The sequence below is a fragment of the Fragaria vesca genome, linkage group LG2 (genome assembly GCF_000184155.1).
Source record: "Fragaria vesca subsp. vesca linkage group LG2, FraVesHawaii_1.0, whole genome shotgun sequence".
NCBI classification, from domain to species: Eukaryota; Viridiplantae; Streptophyta; class Magnoliopsida; order Rosales; family Rosaceae; genus Fragaria; species Fragaria vesca.
The window spans coordinates 22,052,166-22,069,946 of record NC_020492.1 but is presented as its reverse complement, the minus strand read 5'-3'; the positions used below and the strand labels follow the sequence as shown (position 1 = coordinate 22,069,946).

At 38.1% G+C, this 17,781-nt stretch overlaps 3 protein-coding genes and 1 non-coding gene across 4 annotated transcripts; 2 read left to right on the top strand and 2 right to left on the bottom strand.

Moving 5' to 3' along the window:
* The first annotated feature begins 4,266 nt into the window (after positions 1–4,266).
* Positions 4,267–7,337, top strand: LOC101313276 (flavin-containing monooxygenase YUCCA6-like). The gene is made up of 4 exons (XM_004291167.1): positions 4,267–5,360; positions 6,119–6,367; positions 6,478–6,603; positions 6,689–7,337. The coding sequence occupies exons 1-4, from the start codon at positions 4,656–4,658 to the stop codon at positions 6,914–6,916; spliced, it is 1,308 nt and encodes a 435-aa protein (XP_004291215.1). The 5' UTR covers positions 4,267–4,655; the 3' UTR covers positions 6,917–7,337.
* Positions 7,338–10,821: 3,484 nt separating this feature from the next.
* Positions 10,822–10,894, bottom strand: TRNAF-GAA. Its single transcript has one exon. It is a non-coding gene; the product is annotated as a tRNA-Phe (tRNA).
* A 281-nt stretch (positions 10,895–11,175) lies between these two features.
* On the top strand, positions 11,176–11,966 carry LOC101312986 (60S ribosomal protein L37-3-like). The gene is made up of 3 exons (XM_004291166.1): positions 11,176–11,234; positions 11,326–11,461; positions 11,551–11,966. Exons 1-3 carry the CDS (start codon positions 11,232–11,234, stop codon positions 11,694–11,696), a joined length of 285 nt encoding a protein of 94 aa, XP_004291214.1. The 5' UTR covers positions 11,176–11,231; the 3' UTR covers positions 11,697–11,966.
* An 813-nt stretch (positions 11,967–12,779) lies between these two features.
* LOC101307864 (GTP-binding protein At2g22870-like) lies at positions 12,780–15,401 on the bottom strand. Its single transcript, XM_004292815.1, has 5 exons — positions 15,387–15,401; positions 14,405–14,888; positions 14,029–14,098; positions 13,610–13,772; positions 12,780–13,246 (listed from the first exon to the last, which is right to left on the bottom strand). Exons 1-5 carry the CDS (start codon positions 15,399–15,401, stop codon positions 13,028–13,030), a joined length of 951 nt encoding a protein of 316 aa, XP_004292863.1. The 3' UTR covers positions 12,780–13,027.
* Positions 15,402–17,781: the final 2,380 nt, after the last annotated feature.

Below are 17,781 nucleotides of genomic sequence, written 5' to 3'. Positions count from 1 at the left end.
AAACCCTAGGGTAACTAACAACCAAGTCTAAAATGATAAACGCGATTGATTAGATTCGGTAGGTGACATGTTAGTCCAAGAAAAAGATTTCTTAGATAGTTACATTTTGGGATTTTCACTAATTTACACCAAGTATTGATGAGAAAACTAGTAAACTTTGAAACAAGATGCATAATCTTGTATACGCATTCCTAAGATGGATTCATTTTTTATGGGGTGAGCGTGAACACGATAGAAGGCAGCTCCGTCAAGTGTCGAAAGCCAAGTAAGATAACGTTAGAATCCACCTACGACAGCCTTGAATTAATCCACAAAACTAGGGTTTCTCGAATCGACGAGAAGTTATGGAATCCACTAGGAAATTTGAGAAAACTCAAAAGGTTTTTTATTAATATCAAAAGATTCACGACTACAAGAGATTAAAGGTCCTTATATAGGAGAAACTAAACCCTAGGGCAACTAACAACCAAGCCTAAAAGCCCATAAGTTAAAAGAAAATCAAATCCAAAATAAACTAGAACCTAATATAATATTAATTAGATGCCGAATCGGATTAACAAAACGATATCATTTGGCTTAAATTTAACATGACTCACTAAAGTGAGTATTGTAGATCTCGTCGTTCCCAGTACAGAAAAGTATTATGCTTTCAAAACGGACGTTCTTGCCAAAAGTTATTTCAAAACAGATTAACAGATTTTGCACGAACGACCCAGAAAGTCCAAAACAACATCTTATTGAATATTCCAGCAGCTAGTAACCTCCATATACGAGAATTACCAATCTTCAAATCATTCTTCTTAATTATTCGTCATTTCCTTACTTTTAAATATTAATTTTTTTTATCTAAATTAGTCCATTCTCGCTTTACATCAATTTTCCACCTATAGTTTCCTTTACAAAATAACATCTTCCCAACACACTCGCAAAGTCGCAAGTACTTGTATGTTTGAAGTCACAATATTAAATTCATACAAATGTTGAATATGTAGCAAAACAAAATCAATACACGCTGTCATTACTACCACCATAGTGTTGTTTTCTGATAGACCACTGATTCCACGGACAATAATCATTTGACCATCAGCTGCTAAGCCGACTCCTATCCTACTAAATGCAATCTAATCAATCCAAACGAATTTAACTAAAATATGACAAAAAAGGAAAGAGAAGTTCTATCTATTTCGTCCTGCTAGCTAGTTCAACTCTTGTTTTTGTGTTTCAACTGATCAACGAACTACTTTTATGATTCTATCCAATCCAGATCAATCAATTGCAGTTTGTTTACAAAGCATGGGAAAATCTGACATAATCCAATACAGAAATTTGATTTCGACAAATATGTCATTTAGTTTTTTTGAATAAAGGTTTGGAAGAGTCAGCTAAGTCGAGCGACTCAACCTTACGTCCAATAAATGTACTATCACTCGTGTCTTCAAATGGTTATTCATATAAAAGCTTATGGGTCCTTCCACAATTGATCGATAGTTTAATTATACTAAATGAGCTAAAGTATATGAACATAATGTTTTTTTTTTTTTTCTTGATTGGGATATATAAACATATATAATGTTGTGTGACAATGTTAAATGACACGATAGTTTAGTTAAATACTATCCATGTTTTTGTGGAGGATCATTTTTTACATCTTCTTCTACTCAACATACACTCCTATCGGTTTATCTCTGCATATATGCTAGCGGTTTTGGTATATATAGTGTTGGAATGAGAGGTTGTTTTTTTTTGAGATTGACTGTAAGGGTGTATTGAGGCTTCCAGAAGAAGTTAGGTTGTGGTTAAACCCTATCGGTTCTTGTCCTATGTAATCACTAGTATTTCAGGTAGGGAGGTAAGTGAGGCATTTGTCCACCACAGATATCTCCCATAGTGTGTAATATTGGTTATATATAAGATTTTACCTTTAAAAAAACGTACACTCCCAACCAACTAAAACGCCCTCATATGAGTGTTTCTAGTAATGTTCCTCTCGTTGACATGATATATCACAAACTATATATATATATATACACACACACACATGGAGTAATTGAATGAACATAATTTGGTTACTCATGGAGAGAGCCTGAGACCTCCTGAATTGATATATGAGCAATGTTTAAATTTGTGGAAAGGTCTGTTGGAGGTGCAGTTGAAGAATAATGCGTACAACAACACTAGATAGTAGTTGTAGACGAGAATGTTGGCTTCCGCCAAATCCAGGTAACCTCAAACTGAACTATTATGCTTCTATTCTTGATGATGGAAGTTGTGTTGGTAGTGGGGCTGTGTTGAGAGATAGTTCTGGGAAGTTGTGTTGGTAGTGGGGCTATGTTGAGAGATAGTTTTGGGAATTTGGTGCTGGTGATGGGGGATAGAGTTATGAGCATATTAAGACCTTGTGCTGCTGAATTGGTTGATGTTATTACTGGTCTGGAGGTTGTCATTCAAGGAGGATGGCAGGTGGAGAGTGTTGAAACGGGCTGCATGGAGGCAGTGAGATTAGTGAATGGGGAGGTGGCGGATTATTTTGCTAAAGAAGGTGTGCTGGAAGAGAAGGTGAGAGTGTTGCTTGCATTAGCTTGTGCTAATGGTGTTGGTTATAACCATGTCCCAAGGTCTGCTAACAAGGTTGCATATTTGATTTCAAATTAAGTTTGTAGCTCGTTTACATGGGCGTTATTCTTAGTTAGGGGTTGAACCCGATTGGCTTATGAATGTCATCAATGGTGATTGACCCATGACTAGTTCGAGTAGGAGGGAAGAGAGTGGGGAAGTGTTTGCACCCGTTTTTGGTAAATCGGCCTTGAAATATTGGCCGATTGATAAGGAAAATTTGGTGTTTTATTAGCAATATCTCAATAGAATTTTATTATGAAATTCTGTTAGATATTAACCTTCGGAGAAGAAATTAAAAGGGAAGGCAATAACGACGATTTCTCATAATTGCCGATATATAAAAGGAAAGGCAATAACAATTATTTCTTATAGTTGCCGATATATAAAAGGGAAGGAAATAACGACGATTTATCGTAATTGCTGATATACAATCAAGGAAGGAAATGACGATGATTTATCATAATTGTCAATATATAATCGAGGAAGAAAGTAACCGAGATGTAATTGCGTTTGAAGACATTGATGACAATATTTCATGATCAAGAGACAATCGATTCTAACGATGCCTCAAGAAGAAAGTATATATGGTGTGATTAAGGAATGAGCAATATGGAGCATAATCTTAATTCTGGTCATTAAGACCGAAATTCAAATATTTAATTGTATTCTCTTTCCTTTATTGTGCATTTGTAATTGTATATATTCGACCCTCAACCTCATTGTAAAGGGTCTCCCGACCAACACAAACAACACTTCAATACAATCTCAAACACTTCAAATTCTCTACGAATTCTCTTCTATATATCAATCTTTTTATCCATGTTCTAGCTTAGTTTTCTTTTTCTTTTTATCGCTTTTTTTACATTCTGCACTTTATCGCTTTCTTTACATTTACAATTTAGTTTCATGCAATTTACTCTTCCGCGTCTTTAAATTTCATACACTTTAATTTCTCGTAATTAATTTCCGCCCTTTAACTTTCATGCAATTTAGATTTTGTTCTTTTACGTTTTGCACTTTACTTCTTGCAAATCTTTATTAGAAAACAAAAAATATAGCCATTATCGGTGAAAATGCTAAAAGTCCTTACAACAAAGGCAAGAGAACCCAAAGGCCAAGACAGTTCTTTTCTCGGCCTACAATCACTTGAAAGAAGTCAGATCAAGCGCAATAAATTTAATCAAAACCTCGCTTGGCCAACAGGCCGCGAGTTGGCATGCCCGCGCAAATCAGAAGGACGATTGTTCTCAAGACCCTCGTCCGAGACGATTTTTGAGCAAACATCAATCTTTAATTATGTTTCCACCACCGATATTTCCCATACTTTGTAATTTGTTTACTTTAGTTGAATAAAATTTTGATGTTTCCTCTAAAAAAAACTAAATATATAATAAAAGTTTATTATAAACTACATATATAGAAAATTCAATTAAAAGTTTACTGCAGTCTTTTCGATACAAAACTACAGTATATATAGTGTTACTTGCATTAATTTGGAAATGAATAACCTACAAGAAAAAAAAAATCAATAAATATAAATGGTGTCCCTACTTGCGTTACTTCTCTTTATCATTTGGCCTTTCCCTCATATAAATTCTTGTATGAGAACAATAAGGAATATAAATAGACATATCACCATCTCTTTCTCTCTTCCTTCCCTCCCTTCTCTCTCCTTGGGGTTGAATGCTGATTTAGTCCCGTAGTTTTTGCACTCTTTCCTCCGCTTAAGCTCCACATTTGAACAACAGCAGAGAGAAAAAGATCAGAAAAGACCGAATCATTCCTAGCTGATCCCTCCCTCCTAGATCACAAATGGATAAGACCTTCTTAATCCATTCCTTATTTCCAGGGACAATTCCCTCTTCAGCCTAATCTTCTTATAAACAGAGAGACACAGAGAGTAGTGAGAGAGAAAAAACAGAAAACAAACACATACCACTTAATCGTGTATCAGCTTAATGTGTTCTTCTCCTCTTCACTTATAAACACTCCTAATCCTACCTCTTCTTCTCCTTCTTCCTCACTTTGCATTGTCCAACATGGACTACACAACAATACAAGGAAAGCAATCCCTTGATGATCCTAGTTTGATTCACAAAATGAATAACCTGTCTTCTCCTCCTCGATGCGTGGTGTGTGTTGCCGGCCCAGTTATAGTGGGTGCAGGTCCATCGGGGCTCGCTACGGCCGCTTGCCTGAAAAACAAGGGCGTCCCTAGTGTGATCCTGGAGCGATCCAATTGCTTAGCCTCTCTGTGGCAGCTCAAGACCTACGATCGCCTCCGCCTTCACTTGCCTAAGCAATTCTGCGAGCTCCCCTTTGTGCCTTTCCCTTCCGATTTCCCCACTTACCCTACCAAGCAGCAATTCATCCGCTACCTTGACGATTACGCCACCAAGTTCGACATTCAGCCTCGTTTCAACGAGACCGTCTTGACCGCGCAGTACGACCCTGCGGTCGGCTTCTGGCGCGTTCGAACTGCAGGGTCCGAAAACGGGGTCGAGACTGAGTATGTCACCCGGTGGCTCATCGCGGCCACCGGGGAGAATGCTGAGGCCCTCGTGCCCAAGCTGGAGGGGATCATGGAGTTCGGAGGGCCTATCAGGCACACGAGCTTGTACAAAACCGGAGAGGAGTTTAGAGGAAAGAAGGTTTTGGTGGTGGGGTGTGGAAATTCGGGCATGGAGGTCTGTTTGGATCTGTGTAACCACAATGCTAGGCCTTCACTCGTTGTCAGAGATACAGTAAGAACAACCCTTCCCTTTACTGAAATCTATCTCAGTTTTGCCCTTCAGTTTCAGAATTTGTGTGGAACAAGTTTTCGGATTCAACTGCCCTTTTCATTTAGGTTTCTGCTTTTCCCCAAAATATTTCTCAAATATTTCTTGTATTTAAACTACAGTTATAAGAAAATCCATGCTCAAAGTATGTTGTTTTAATGGCTTCTTCTGTTCATTTTTTTTTTCTTTACTTTCTGTGAGCACCAAAGGAAAAAGAGAGACAAGCTTAACCGCTACTTTCTTCAAGTTCCAACGGTTGGTTGGCCTGTTAAAAGATAATCAACATGCATATTAAACTCTATTTCAGGCAAAAACAAATTTGGGTTTTGATTCTTTTCACTTTCTTGGGACTCCCCAGTAAGCATGCGTAATATTGATCATAAGAAACATATATGATCTTCTAAGTAACCCATCAAATCTCCTAAAGCTTTTTGATTTTTGTCTGCTGGAAAAATAATAGATTACAGGATCAAACACCTCATTCTTAGTACTTGGCCTAAGAAGCATGGCCTGGAATCACTTAGGTAGCTAGCTAAGCTCTGGTTGCTAAACACCATAACTCCATGAGTATGGGGCTCACACACATCACTGCCTCCATGTTAATATCTGAGTACCTTTTTTTTGTCAAGTCTACTAGTCGCTTTTCGATGAGTTCTTGTTTTTGAGTGTTAGTGTTTGAACTTACTTTATGTGTGTGTTTTGATGGGTTTGAACTTACAAAGGTGCACGTCCTACCACGAGAGATGCTGGGAAAGTCGACTTTCGGGCTGTCCATGTTGTTGCTCAAGTGGCTGCCCATACGCCTTGTGGATCGCCTCTTGCTGGTAGCTTCACGGCTGCTGCTCGGCAACACGTCCCAGCTTGGTTTGGTCCGGCCTAAGTTGGGTCCCTTGGAGCTCAAGAATCTGTCGGGGAAGACTCCGGTCTTGGATGTTGGGACCCTGGCCAAGATAAGAACCGGTGACATTCAGGTACTTTCATTTTTAATAATTGTAGTCGTAGTTACGTCTTGTTAAACAGTCTGATATGTTATTGTATGTGTTAAATCATAAACCCTAAATTTGTACCTGCTACATTATAGGTACGTCCGGCAATCAAGAGATTAAAACGTCATCGTGCTGTAGAATTCGTCGACGGAAGAACAGAGAATTTCGATGCCATTGTCTTAGCAACAGGTTACAAAAGTAATGTGCCCTCTTGGCTGAAGGTACATATACTAATTGATGACTAATTAAACGACTGAGAATGAGTTGTATGGGTTTGTTCTGATTAATTCTTTTCATTTTATATAGGAGGGAGAGATGTTCTCAAAAGAAGATGGATTGCCAAAATTGCCATTTCCAAATGGTTGGAAAGGTGAGCGTGGGTTATATGCTGTGGGGTTTACCAAACGAGGACTACTTGGTGCATCAATGGACGCCAAGAGAATTGCCGAGGACATTGAGCGGTGTTGGAAAGCCGAGGCAAAGCATTCTACTCCCTTTACACGGTCGCATTTGCCTCTATCGTCGTCGCCATAGTGTTGGTTTTCCGACGATTATGACTTCTCGGCGAAGCCTTATTAGTTAATTCATCGAATGGGCAGATGATGATGAAAAAAGAGGAAACAAGAGAGGATTTTGGTGATCCCGAATTCACAGGATGCTTATAGCTTGGTGTCTTGGTGATTCTCATACGTTGCACACCATTTTGTACATTACCATAAGTGATCTCTGATGTTTAGGTATGACTTGTTAGAGTGAGAGATCTTAAAGGGGATAGCTAGCTAGGTTGGTATTATTCTTCAAGTGTCTTTTTCGTTTTGTACTGATTCCAACATGGGGTTGGGATGGGACTTGATAATTGATAGTGTTAACACTAGTGTAGCTAACTGGTTTTTTGTGTGGTTCATTCTCTATTAAGTTAGGGGTTTTTGGAATGAGAAAATGACCTTTAATTTTACTGATGAGAATGCAATTCTTTCATTTATATATATGCATTTTGCTTCTTATTGTACCTACTCTTTTTCTTTCCCACTTGTCATGTAAAATGTTTAATTCGTACCAAACATCTTTGTAGAGGAGGACTAGAACATCTGCCATTTTTATTACCACTGCAATTTCGCTTTCAAAATGATTTCAATTTCTCAACTAGAAGATTGGACCACCATTAACTTAATTTCTTCAACCAAGTACTTAAATTCACAAGAACCCAATTGAGCAAATGAGATTTAACCCTTTGAAATTGAACAGTTACTGCTGTATATTGTACTGAACCCTAACCCTAATTTGTTAGATGTGTACCACCAGCTATCACCATATAATGTATATGATCTTATATGGAACCATTACTTTAATATATGAATCATTTGGCTAGCTAGCTTTAACTTGCAAAATGTTCCCCTCACATTCACACAGTACATGTTTACTTTGGCTCTTATACATGTTGTTATCCAATTGTCCCTAACACTGGTCATGTTCAGGTATATATAGTCCTCTGTATTATCTACTATCATATATCCTAGTCCCTAAGATTAGCTCAATGCGAAACTAAATCTTCCATTTTCTTTCATGTATGGTTTTCTTCAGTACTATACATCTACTTAGCTAGCTTGCCATAGAGCTCACTTACTAGTGATCTGCTTTATTAGATTAGTGGCACACTGTCTCACTTACGACTGATCTTGAAATAACTAGCACCACAAAACAACTATCAACTAACTCTAACCGTACCTCCTAGATCAGAAAGAAAAAAGCAGAAAAAATGCACACAAGCTTTGCTTATTTAGCAAAAAGATGCGTAGGAGAGGTGGTTGTTAAGAAGCCTACGATTTTCATCAAAGGATCTATGTTAATCTATCCTGAATCTTTATGAATTTGAGTAAAATAAGATTCATATTAACCGTATATTCCGAATTTTTTTCTCAAAAATGTTCATGACTATGTGGAGGACAGACCCACGATTCCAGTAGAACACAAAACTTCTGATCAAACTGAATTGTGAACACTCGACTACATTCCCTCCTAACTACAACTTATTCGGATAACTTATCCACTAGTAGATGCGGTAATGTAAATCCAAACCACAGACATATCTGATAATACTACGTCTAACATCTATCCCAACATTTTTGCCGATTGTATTAGTGACTGAGAGTCGTCGTGTGGACGTATATAAGTGATTGAAGGGTGTTCGTCGGTGTAAACTCCAAAAACTTGGGATCCCAACTAAATCGTCAACATATCACTCGTTAACTGTCCACGCGTTTGTAAATGATGAATGTCATCGTCTACGCTTATATAATTAGCCGTTGATGAGTCGATATAAACCGAAAAACTTGGGGATGACAACTAAGTTGTCAACTTTCACTTTAGATCCCAACTAAACTTTCAAAGTATCACCGAGATCCGCTTATTAGTATCAACTCCTGCCCACAAACTAACCAACATATTCTTCATTTTTTACCCGTTCGGATATAGGTAGGTATTGTATTGTACATATATGGCCACAACTAACATAGATATTTGGGGGTTGACTAGGTTTTAGACGAATGAGTCTGAGTTCGACAATTCATCATGATGCTTACATTGAAGCTTGCTAGGGTTTGCTACAGTTCATAAGAACCATATAACTGGCGGGGTTTGTTCCGACCGAGTTGCCTTGTTATTCTGGCGACACATACAAATCGAATCTAGGGCTTCACAATAAGGACAACTCACTCTGTGGCAATAATACTAATATTAGTGACTGTCAGAAATCAGAGCTGTTTACTGCAAACTACTGTGGCCCATTAGATCCCATACTGGTGGTCACCTGCATCGGGCCCCCATTGGGCCTTTACTTCCATCACTATCATTTCCATATTTTTTCATTTCTCGATTAAGTTACAAAAATATTTCATCTAGTAGTTTTTGCTAAGTTTTGCTCGGGACATTTGTTGTTTCAATTTCATCAAAAGGTACTTTGAACTCGAGTTTATATTACTTTCCGACTCCAAAAACCTGTCTATTCTTTTATAAACTTGAGATGTATATATGCATAAATGTTAGTCGATCATGAGCATCTGGTGTCTTCCTTCCGACCAATCAATATGATTGACACTTTTTATGAAACCGACTAACATTCTTGGTTGAACTGTATTTTATGCGTACGTGGATGATTGGCCCTAAAGTTCGGTTTCGAATCATTGATACAATTATGAATTGCTTTGATTGATTGTTTTTCTTTTCTAAATGAAAATAAAAAAGTGTGTAATGAAAATGGCATGATGTTAGAGCTGATGGAGTCCAAGTGCTTGAACAAAAGGAATGTACAATTAGGAGTTTGATAAAGTAGGAAAGAAAGCGATTAAGTTCCATGAACAATCTGAAAACAGCAAGCAATTTAGGCACCCGAAGCGGCTTTTTTGCTTAATTCACATCCCAAATTAAAAGGGTGGTCCTCTTAAGGTGTATATAATATCATCCACAAGCTCATGATAGGGAAATCGGCTAGGTACGTACACATTGTCATTTCACATGGGTCGCCAATCAGGACCATCTATTTGTGATGGGCTCAAATTTGGTGTCTTTAATTGCTTGTGGTCCAAGAAATTGATGAACCCTAACGACCTTGATATATACATGGATGATACACGGTGATGGACCATTTCCAGCCCTTTATGAAGTTGACTGCGACCGGTCAGCTTCGGATCGGATGGCCGGGAGTTATTGGTCAATGACGAGAAAAGGGTCTACGAATTGGATAATTCGAGTTCATGATAGCGCTCAATCGAACCATGATCATCATTCCCCTAGGAATGTCTGTCACCAACTAGCATGGTCATATAAGCACCAGATGAGTGAACGATTGTGCCAATGCACTGATTTGGCAATTTCATTATTGTATGTTGGATTTGAATTGATATTAATTTGTTATCTAAGTCGCTAGGTGTGTCTTCATCAAACATTATTATTATTTTTGTCTTAAATATTTCCTTCAAAAAGAGTAGAACAAAATCGTAATGAGCACGCAAGTTATAAACAACAACGACAACAAGAACTTCAAATGAATGATTTTGGATGCCAAATAAGAATTGGCCTCATAAGCCGTCTGAAATTATTTCTCCCCTTCTCCAAAAATGAGTTATACGCCATCATTAATACATTTAGAATAATTAATTAAAACCATCACTAACTGTTTTACGTAACTAAACTAATCAAGAGTCTTGTTTTAAAACATATTGGACCGCGAATCAGATTCTCGTTAACGACTCAACATGGTTCATTCAAAGGGATGTAGAGACTTAGAGTCGGTTGTTACAAATATATATCGTAATTGCATGAATAGAAGTTAGCATCACTTCGTTTCCTTTTGCTCTTGCTAAGTTGAAGTGATATTGTGTAAAGACTCATAATTCAATAAATCATTGGAGTGTAAAAGCATAATAAAATGAAGAAAAACAAAATGCGGTGAAGGTGGATCGAACACCTGACCTTCAGATCTTCAGTCTGACGCTCTCCCAACTGAGCTATCCCCGCAATTGCTAACAAACCGTCATCTAGTTTAATTACAATACATTCAAGGTGTAAGTAAATATGGGCCTTTTATCCGACAATCAATTTTCTTGTTTCTTTAAAACCCATTAACAAAGTGGGCTTCATTAGATCATTTAAGCTTTATACTTGGGTCACTGTCAATTTGTCACAATTTCGTTACAGCCCACATAACCCAGCCCGCTTTAGGGACAATTTCGTCTATTTCACCCAAAATTCCAAGAGAAACCCTAATCTATATAAACCACTGATTCTTCTACCCCGTCAGTTTTCCCGCACACACACACCACCAGATTTAGGGTTTCCGCAGCCAAACAACGAAATGGTAACTCTCTCTCTCTCTCTGCTTCAATTTCTAGCTTGATCGTAAACATGTGCGTCGATTTGTAACTTTGCGAATTTGAAATCTGAAATAGGGAAAAGGAACTGGTAGTTTCGGCAAGCGCCGCAACAAGACCCACACTCTCTGTGTCCGATGTGGACGCCGGAGCTTCCATCTCCAGAAGTCTCGCTGCTCCGCCTGTGCTTACCCCGCCGCTCGCCTCAGAAAATGTAAATTCTCCTTCAATTTTTACTCTCAGTTTTTACTGTGTTTACGGTTAGGCTATGGATGTTGAAATTTGAGTACACTGTGATTTCAGATAACTGGAGTGAGAAGGCTCTGCGCAGAAAGACGACCGGAACCGGGCGCATGAGGTACCTTCGCCATGTGCCGAGGAGGTTCAAGAGCGGCTTCCTTGAAGGTACACAGGCTAAGCCGAGGAGCAAGGGAACTGCTACTGCTTAGATTTGAGAGGAGGAATCCAAGTTTGATTTGTTTTGTTTTTTTCGCTTTCGGTAGTTCTGGATTTTGTGGAATCGATTTTGGATCGTTGTTGTTTGAATGATTAAGACAAGGTTTTGTTTATGTGCTAGAGAGTTTATCATGAATGCCAAGTACTCTACCGTTTTATCTATATTGTTATGCTAGAATTATATAATGTGGATTAGCTGTTTCTAGTATTCATGTAGTTAATACAATATTTGAATGCAAACCAAGGATAGTTGGACATGTGCTGCTTGACTGGCTTTTACATTTTGCTATATGAGTCGATATTGTTTGTTATGTGGCATGTGAACTGGTTTTTGGTGTATAGCCTAAGCTTATGTTTTAAGTGTCTAGCAACAACAGCGGCTGAGTGATGTTGGATATTAGTGCCTGTAATTCCTAAGTTTTTGTCTTCTTGGTTTGTTGTGGTCTCGTGTTCAGTTTGATGCATTTTGATGTTTGAGTTGCAAACTCTGCTTAGTGTATTGTTAATGCGAAGTACGCTATTACCTACCTTTATCTGTTGGTGACTTTTTTGTATCTACCTCATACAGTTTTGGTATTTAGAAGTCTATTCTTTATGAACCTGCACTTGTGTCTCGATAAGGTCCTGGTTTACTCACTTTACTGTAAAGTGTTCATATGTGTTGAGGTTTTGTTAAAAAAAACCTGAATGTAGGTCTGATGTTATGAGGCCATGCGGCAAGTCTACATTTGTTCCTGTAGTTTAGTCCATTGCCGTGGTCAACTTTGGAATACAGGATATCTTTGAGATTTGATGCATTTTCTTATTTTTGTGAATTTGGATTTGAATGTGTATACATAAGTTTGATTCTAAATCGATTTTCCTTTGTGATTACAAGTTACAACCATAAGCTCCGAGCTTCCCTTGTTCTAGCTCAGAGGATCAATATTCACTTGGGGTCTATAAACTGTAGTTTGCCCCTGCTTATTTACTTATTCATTGGATGAATGTGTGCCTCGGTATTAGTTGCATCAGAGAATATGTTCCAAGCCTCTTGGAACTGAAGCTTCTTCGTACACTATCCTAACATTGCTGTTCACAACTGAATTCTCATTTTATCAACAAAATTGATCAACCAAAGCTCTATTGTATTGGAGAGGCCATCAGCAAAATTACACTTGCTGCAAATAGTACCGAGGTTCTACATTCTCATTCCAATAAAATGGATAAACTATCGGCTTTGATGATTGATTTCTCCAGCTGCTAATGTAAAGCAGCACATCCGTAGAGGTGAATAGGATGTATGAGATCTACTTGAGAATCGGAAGCAATAGTTCTGGTATTCCTAGTGCTTAAGCCAATAGTTCCGCAGCTGAGCCATGTGCAATAACATCTCATCTCGACCCTGATTGGTGAGGCTGCTGGTCATGATCCATGGCGGTGTTGTGTCGAAGTAGCCACGAATTAACTCCTGAAAGTCGTTTACATTTTCTTCTGCTCTTTTTCCTCCATTTCTTTTCTTCTTCCGCTTGTCACATTTGGTGAATATCAATGTCATAGGGATCTGAAAGCAGCAAAAAAATTATTCAACTCTCTACATCATTCCCTAGTTAAACTTGCAAGATGTATATAGATTTCAATACCGTTTCTTGTTTCCTCTGTTATGAAGGTTAAGGTACAAACTTCCCAAAGGAATACTTTCACCTTAAGCCATATACTCTTGGCTTCTTAGTTCAGAGAGGCAAATCTTACGACTACCATGTATTTTTTGTCATGGGAAGATGACCAATGGGGAAAATTGTAAACTGTTCTGTCAAAATCTCTAGAGCAGCAACGATTCTAGGCAGCTAATATTAGTAAAAAATGGAGCCATTGTATCACACCAGATCATCCTTTTCATTCGGGTGTAGATGTCCAAAGATCGTACCTGATTCTGGCCCAGCCAACTAGCATACTCCAGATCAATCTTTTTGGCAGGAATGCTGGCATCGATGAGAAGGAAAACCGAAACTAATGTTGACCTATTCAGGAAGTAGTCTTTAGTAAACTTCACCCAATCAGTTCTAAGTTCCTGTGGTGCAGCTGCATACCTGTTAAGAGTCAGAGAACACACAAGCATAAGACTATCATCTCCAATCATGCATGACAGACAGAGACAATCATATAGACCAACCCTGAATACTAGGTACAAGGTGAACTATGAAGAAACCAAAGCCTAAGGGGTTCCCCCTCTCCCCTTTGAAGCTTTCAAGGGGATTATCATTTTGTTCATTAATAATCACTTAGAATTCCGATATTCACATCTATATCAACACATGAACCACAAATCATTTGTACTTAACATACCCGTAACCTGGCAAATCCACTAAATACCAGCTATCATTGATCCGGAAATGATTGATGCACTGTGTTTTTCCTGCAAAAACAATTACCAACGAGAGTGAATAAAGAAGTACATGGTCAATCACCACCATTGCAGTCATTAGAGTACACTAGCACCAAACAGTAATAATCTTAATCCAAATTTTAAACCAGCTCTGTTATAACCTAACAACGCCACAACATAAGAACACAAAGCAACACCACTACTCTTCAATTCATCAAATATATAGTTCTCAACTCTAGCAATAACAGACAAGCAAAACATTATAAACAACAATGCAGCTCAAAAACTCGAAAAACCAACTCTTGAATCCTACAGGCTACACTAGCTACTACTAACCAGGCTTCTTGGAGGTCAAAGCTAGCTTCTTTCTCCTTACAAGCGAGTTAAGCAGCGAGGACTTGCCTACATTTGACCGTCCGACGAGCGCAAACTCCGGCAGAGGATTCGCCGGGCAATCCTCAGTCCTCACACTGCTCTTCACAAACTCAGCCTGTGTCACCTGAGCATCCGTAGCATACTTGCTCAGCAAAATGTTCGACCCCTTCAAGATTCTGGTGCTCAGGGCACCGGACTCGGTGTACTTTATCTCCGTCTCCGGCGGCACGAAGAGCTTCTCGAGCGGGATTTCGAATTGGGTATGGAAGTCTTCGAGGGCTGTTTCGATGTGGGAATCTGGGGTGGGGATGGGGATGGGGATGGGGTCTGAGACTGAGAGAGTGGATTTGGGGGAGGAGAAGAGGGTGGAGGTGAAGATGGGGTTTAGGGTTGTGGGGGTTTGGGTTTTGAGAAGTGTGTGAAGTGGGTGAAGAGGGAGAGGTGGCTACGTGGAAGATGATGAAGCAGAACCATTTTCTGTAAATAGGTTGTTTTGGTTTCTCTCTATATTGTGAGAGAGGCCATGAGATGCTCAGCTGGTTTTGGGCTCTGGAATTGAAGGTTCGTAGTGATAAAGCGGAAAAAAATCTTGTGCAGCGGCGGCGATGAGGTTAAACGGTGCGTTTTCTTTTTGCGCTGAAATAAGCTTTAGTAATTACTGATTTTCGAGTAAATGTCGCAGTTTTTTTTTTTTTTTTGACACATTTCTTTTGATTGGTCGCGATATCTTAATGGCTTTCCAGGCACATTGAGGACTCTGCTCTCTTGGTCATGTTCATAGCTCGACAATTGTATTAAGCGAAGCTAGCGTTCAAACGAAGAACACAGGGGTTTCATGTCAAATATTTTCAACTTCTTAGGACCATACTCAATAGAGTGATTTAAATATCACGAGTTTAAGTCATTCGGTATATTTTTCTTTTGAAGATTTTAAAATCATCACCTTTATGTATGACATATTTTTATCACTCTTTGTTAGTACATGACTCACTCAATTTTTTTTTATCAACATTGTTTTTGTCTTACCTTTTACTCGCTCGTCACATATCTATTGTCGTTTGTTTCCATCTAGTCTTTTCTCGCTTGTTATACATATGTATATTATCTTCTGGATCGAGATAATCAGTTTATATATTAAGCGAAGTGGAGGGGATTACTATTCACGGAACAGTGTCCTGACCCCGTTTGCCATTGGACTGTTGTACCGCGTAAGTTTACATTTGTGCCCCTAATTATTCAGTTTGGACAGTGCTGCCCTTCGTCTTCCGCTCTAGCCTCCTCTGATATAAGGATGATCGTGTTTTCTTTCCTTTGCTGAAGATCGGCGGTTGCATGTTGTTTTTTGGTGATCGACGATCAGAAACTTATTGATCATTGATAGCAAATCATTGTCGAGATTGATCAAGCCTCTGATAGAGCAAAAAGATTCATCTTCAATATCCGATATTTCTGGGTTTCCAGTCTGCTGCTCTAGGTATCGTATTCTATGCATGTCGTGATTGTTTGCACTTCTGTTCTATTAAGAGTTTAATCCTAATAATCTATTGAGCAAATAAAAACATTAACTTTGTATAATTTTTTTTCAATTTTGAGAGACAATTTTAGTGTTTATTCTTGTTGGGTTCTCTCTCTAATCTAGGATATTGATTGAGTTTCAGTTTGAGAGAGAAAGAAACAATCGGAGAAGAAAGAACAAAATAGATTGGGAAGAGACAGAGACAATCGGAGAAGAAAGAAAGAGTGAATCGCTTTTGGTTTGGTTCTGCTTTCCTTGGAATTGGTTTAGGGTCGTATCATTCTACGGATTTCGGCGACGATCAGCGTGAGAGAAGGTTTTGATTTGTCTGCCTCTGCTTACTTTTCTTAAGTTTATGATCAATTTTCAATCTATGATTTTGAACTGAGATTCTGATGCTTTGTTTTCATAATAGAGGTTTCAGATTTTCGATATTGATATTGATATTGCTTTGAATTGGCTCTGCTTACTTTATATATAGCTTTGTTTCACTGGGTTGTGAGTTGTGACTATAAGACCATGTATTACATTATATGATTCATTGATGTTCAAATGATTATGAGTAATACTCTCTTTGGACTTTTCCCCACCCTTAGTTCTTGGATTGCAGAAAGTTCCTTCAATGCACAATGCAAGGTCCCTGGAGTTGTATGAATTACTACAGTAATGATATTGTAGAAGAAAGATGAAAAAAATTGGAAAAAGTCTAGCAAGCTAGATAATGCTTGTTGCTTTTTAAATAAATCTTATGCTGGCTTTGTTTCCAGAAAAAAGCATATAGATTACGTGTCTTCTATCTTTCTTAATTTGTTTCTCATGACCACACTAAAGAAGTTTTCATTTGAAAGGTTTGCCATATGGGCATGTTTCATAACATTGTTATATCTACTGTATGGTGTTCACTCGACTTATAAGGTAGAGGAGAGGGAGATGCAATAAATAGACTTGCAAATCTAGGCCAGCGATAATCCTTCATATTTATGTATAATTATCCTCCTTTTCCTGTAAAGCCTTCTTTTGTTTTCAATTCTGATATTGGCCTTTTTTTTGTTTTCATTTATATTAATTGATGTGGTTTAGGCCCAGCTTTTCACCAGTTTTACTAATCTGAGGTTCAAGGTCCTCATATATACATATATATTTACATAGCTAATCTGTTTAGTTGGTTTTCATGTGTATAACTAATTTGTTTGTGCTTTGTGTGATTGGGTGTAACTATTACTGCTACATACAATTACTTGCCAAAACTTACTTTAGAATTGTGATTTCTAATAGGCATACTTATTGAGAAGGGAACCGATTTTCACGTGCTGATGAGATTTGTGTATTATGCAATATCTATTGTTTGTGTGAAATCAGTGGATGAAAATGGTTCTTCGAGTTTTTTTATCAGTGTTTTGGTTAATGCTGATATTTGCATCCACTATATAGGTCATTTTCTTCTGATCAAGCTTCTGTTGAAGACCAATAAAAGCACCTTATGAGAAAGCAATATTGAGAGGAGATTTGCTCACTTAACATCGCTCAGTCATCAATACAACTATAGCTATCGTGAAGGAATTCGTTTTGATAGATCCTCCGGGATACTCTTTACCTACTTTAGTTTGTCTTTTCTGGGTTTTAGTTAAGGACTTCAGCTCTACTGCCAACAGTTGATTGTTTGATTTCTGATCCAAACGAAAAGTTTTCGAATAAAATTTGATGGAATTCCTTCTATGGCATGAAGGCTACTATAAAGAAATAATAGACAATTCAGACACAATAATAAATACAGTCATACATAAAAATTGAAATATCCACCAACCAAACCAAAATAAATTAA

What these genes read in the sequence shown, in the direction of transcription:
- LOC101313276 (XM_004291167.1), top strand. Translation starts at nt 4,656, where the DNA reads ATGGACTACACAACAATACAAGGAAAGCAATCCCTTGATGATCCTAGT. An exon ending in TAAGAACCGGTGACATTCAG is followed by an intron (nt 6,368 to 6,477) that starts GTACTTTCATTT and finishes GCTACATTATAG; the next exon opens with GTACGTCCGGCAATCAAGAG. An exon ending in ATGTGCCCTCTTGGCTGAAG is followed by an intron (nt 6,604 to 6,688) that starts GTACATATACTA and finishes CATTTTATATAG; the next exon opens with GAGGGAGAGATGTTCTCAAA.
- LOC101312986 (XM_004291166.1), top strand. An exon ending in CGCCGCTCGCCTCAGAAAAT is followed by an intron (nt 11,462 to 11,550) that starts GTAAATTCTCCT and finishes CTGTGATTTCAG; the next exon opens with ATAACTGGAGTGAGAAGGCT.
- LOC101307864 (XM_004292815.1), bottom strand. An exon ending in TTTGACCTCCAAGAAGCCTG is followed by an intron (nt 14,099 to 14,404) that starts GTTAGTAGTAGC and finishes TTGTTTTTGCAG; the next exon opens with GAAAAACACAGTGCATCAAT. An exon ending in GTTGGCTGGGCCAGAATCAG is followed by an intron (nt 13,247 to 13,609) that starts GTACGATCTTTG and finishes TGCTGCTTTCAG; the next exon opens with ATCCCTATGACATTGATATT.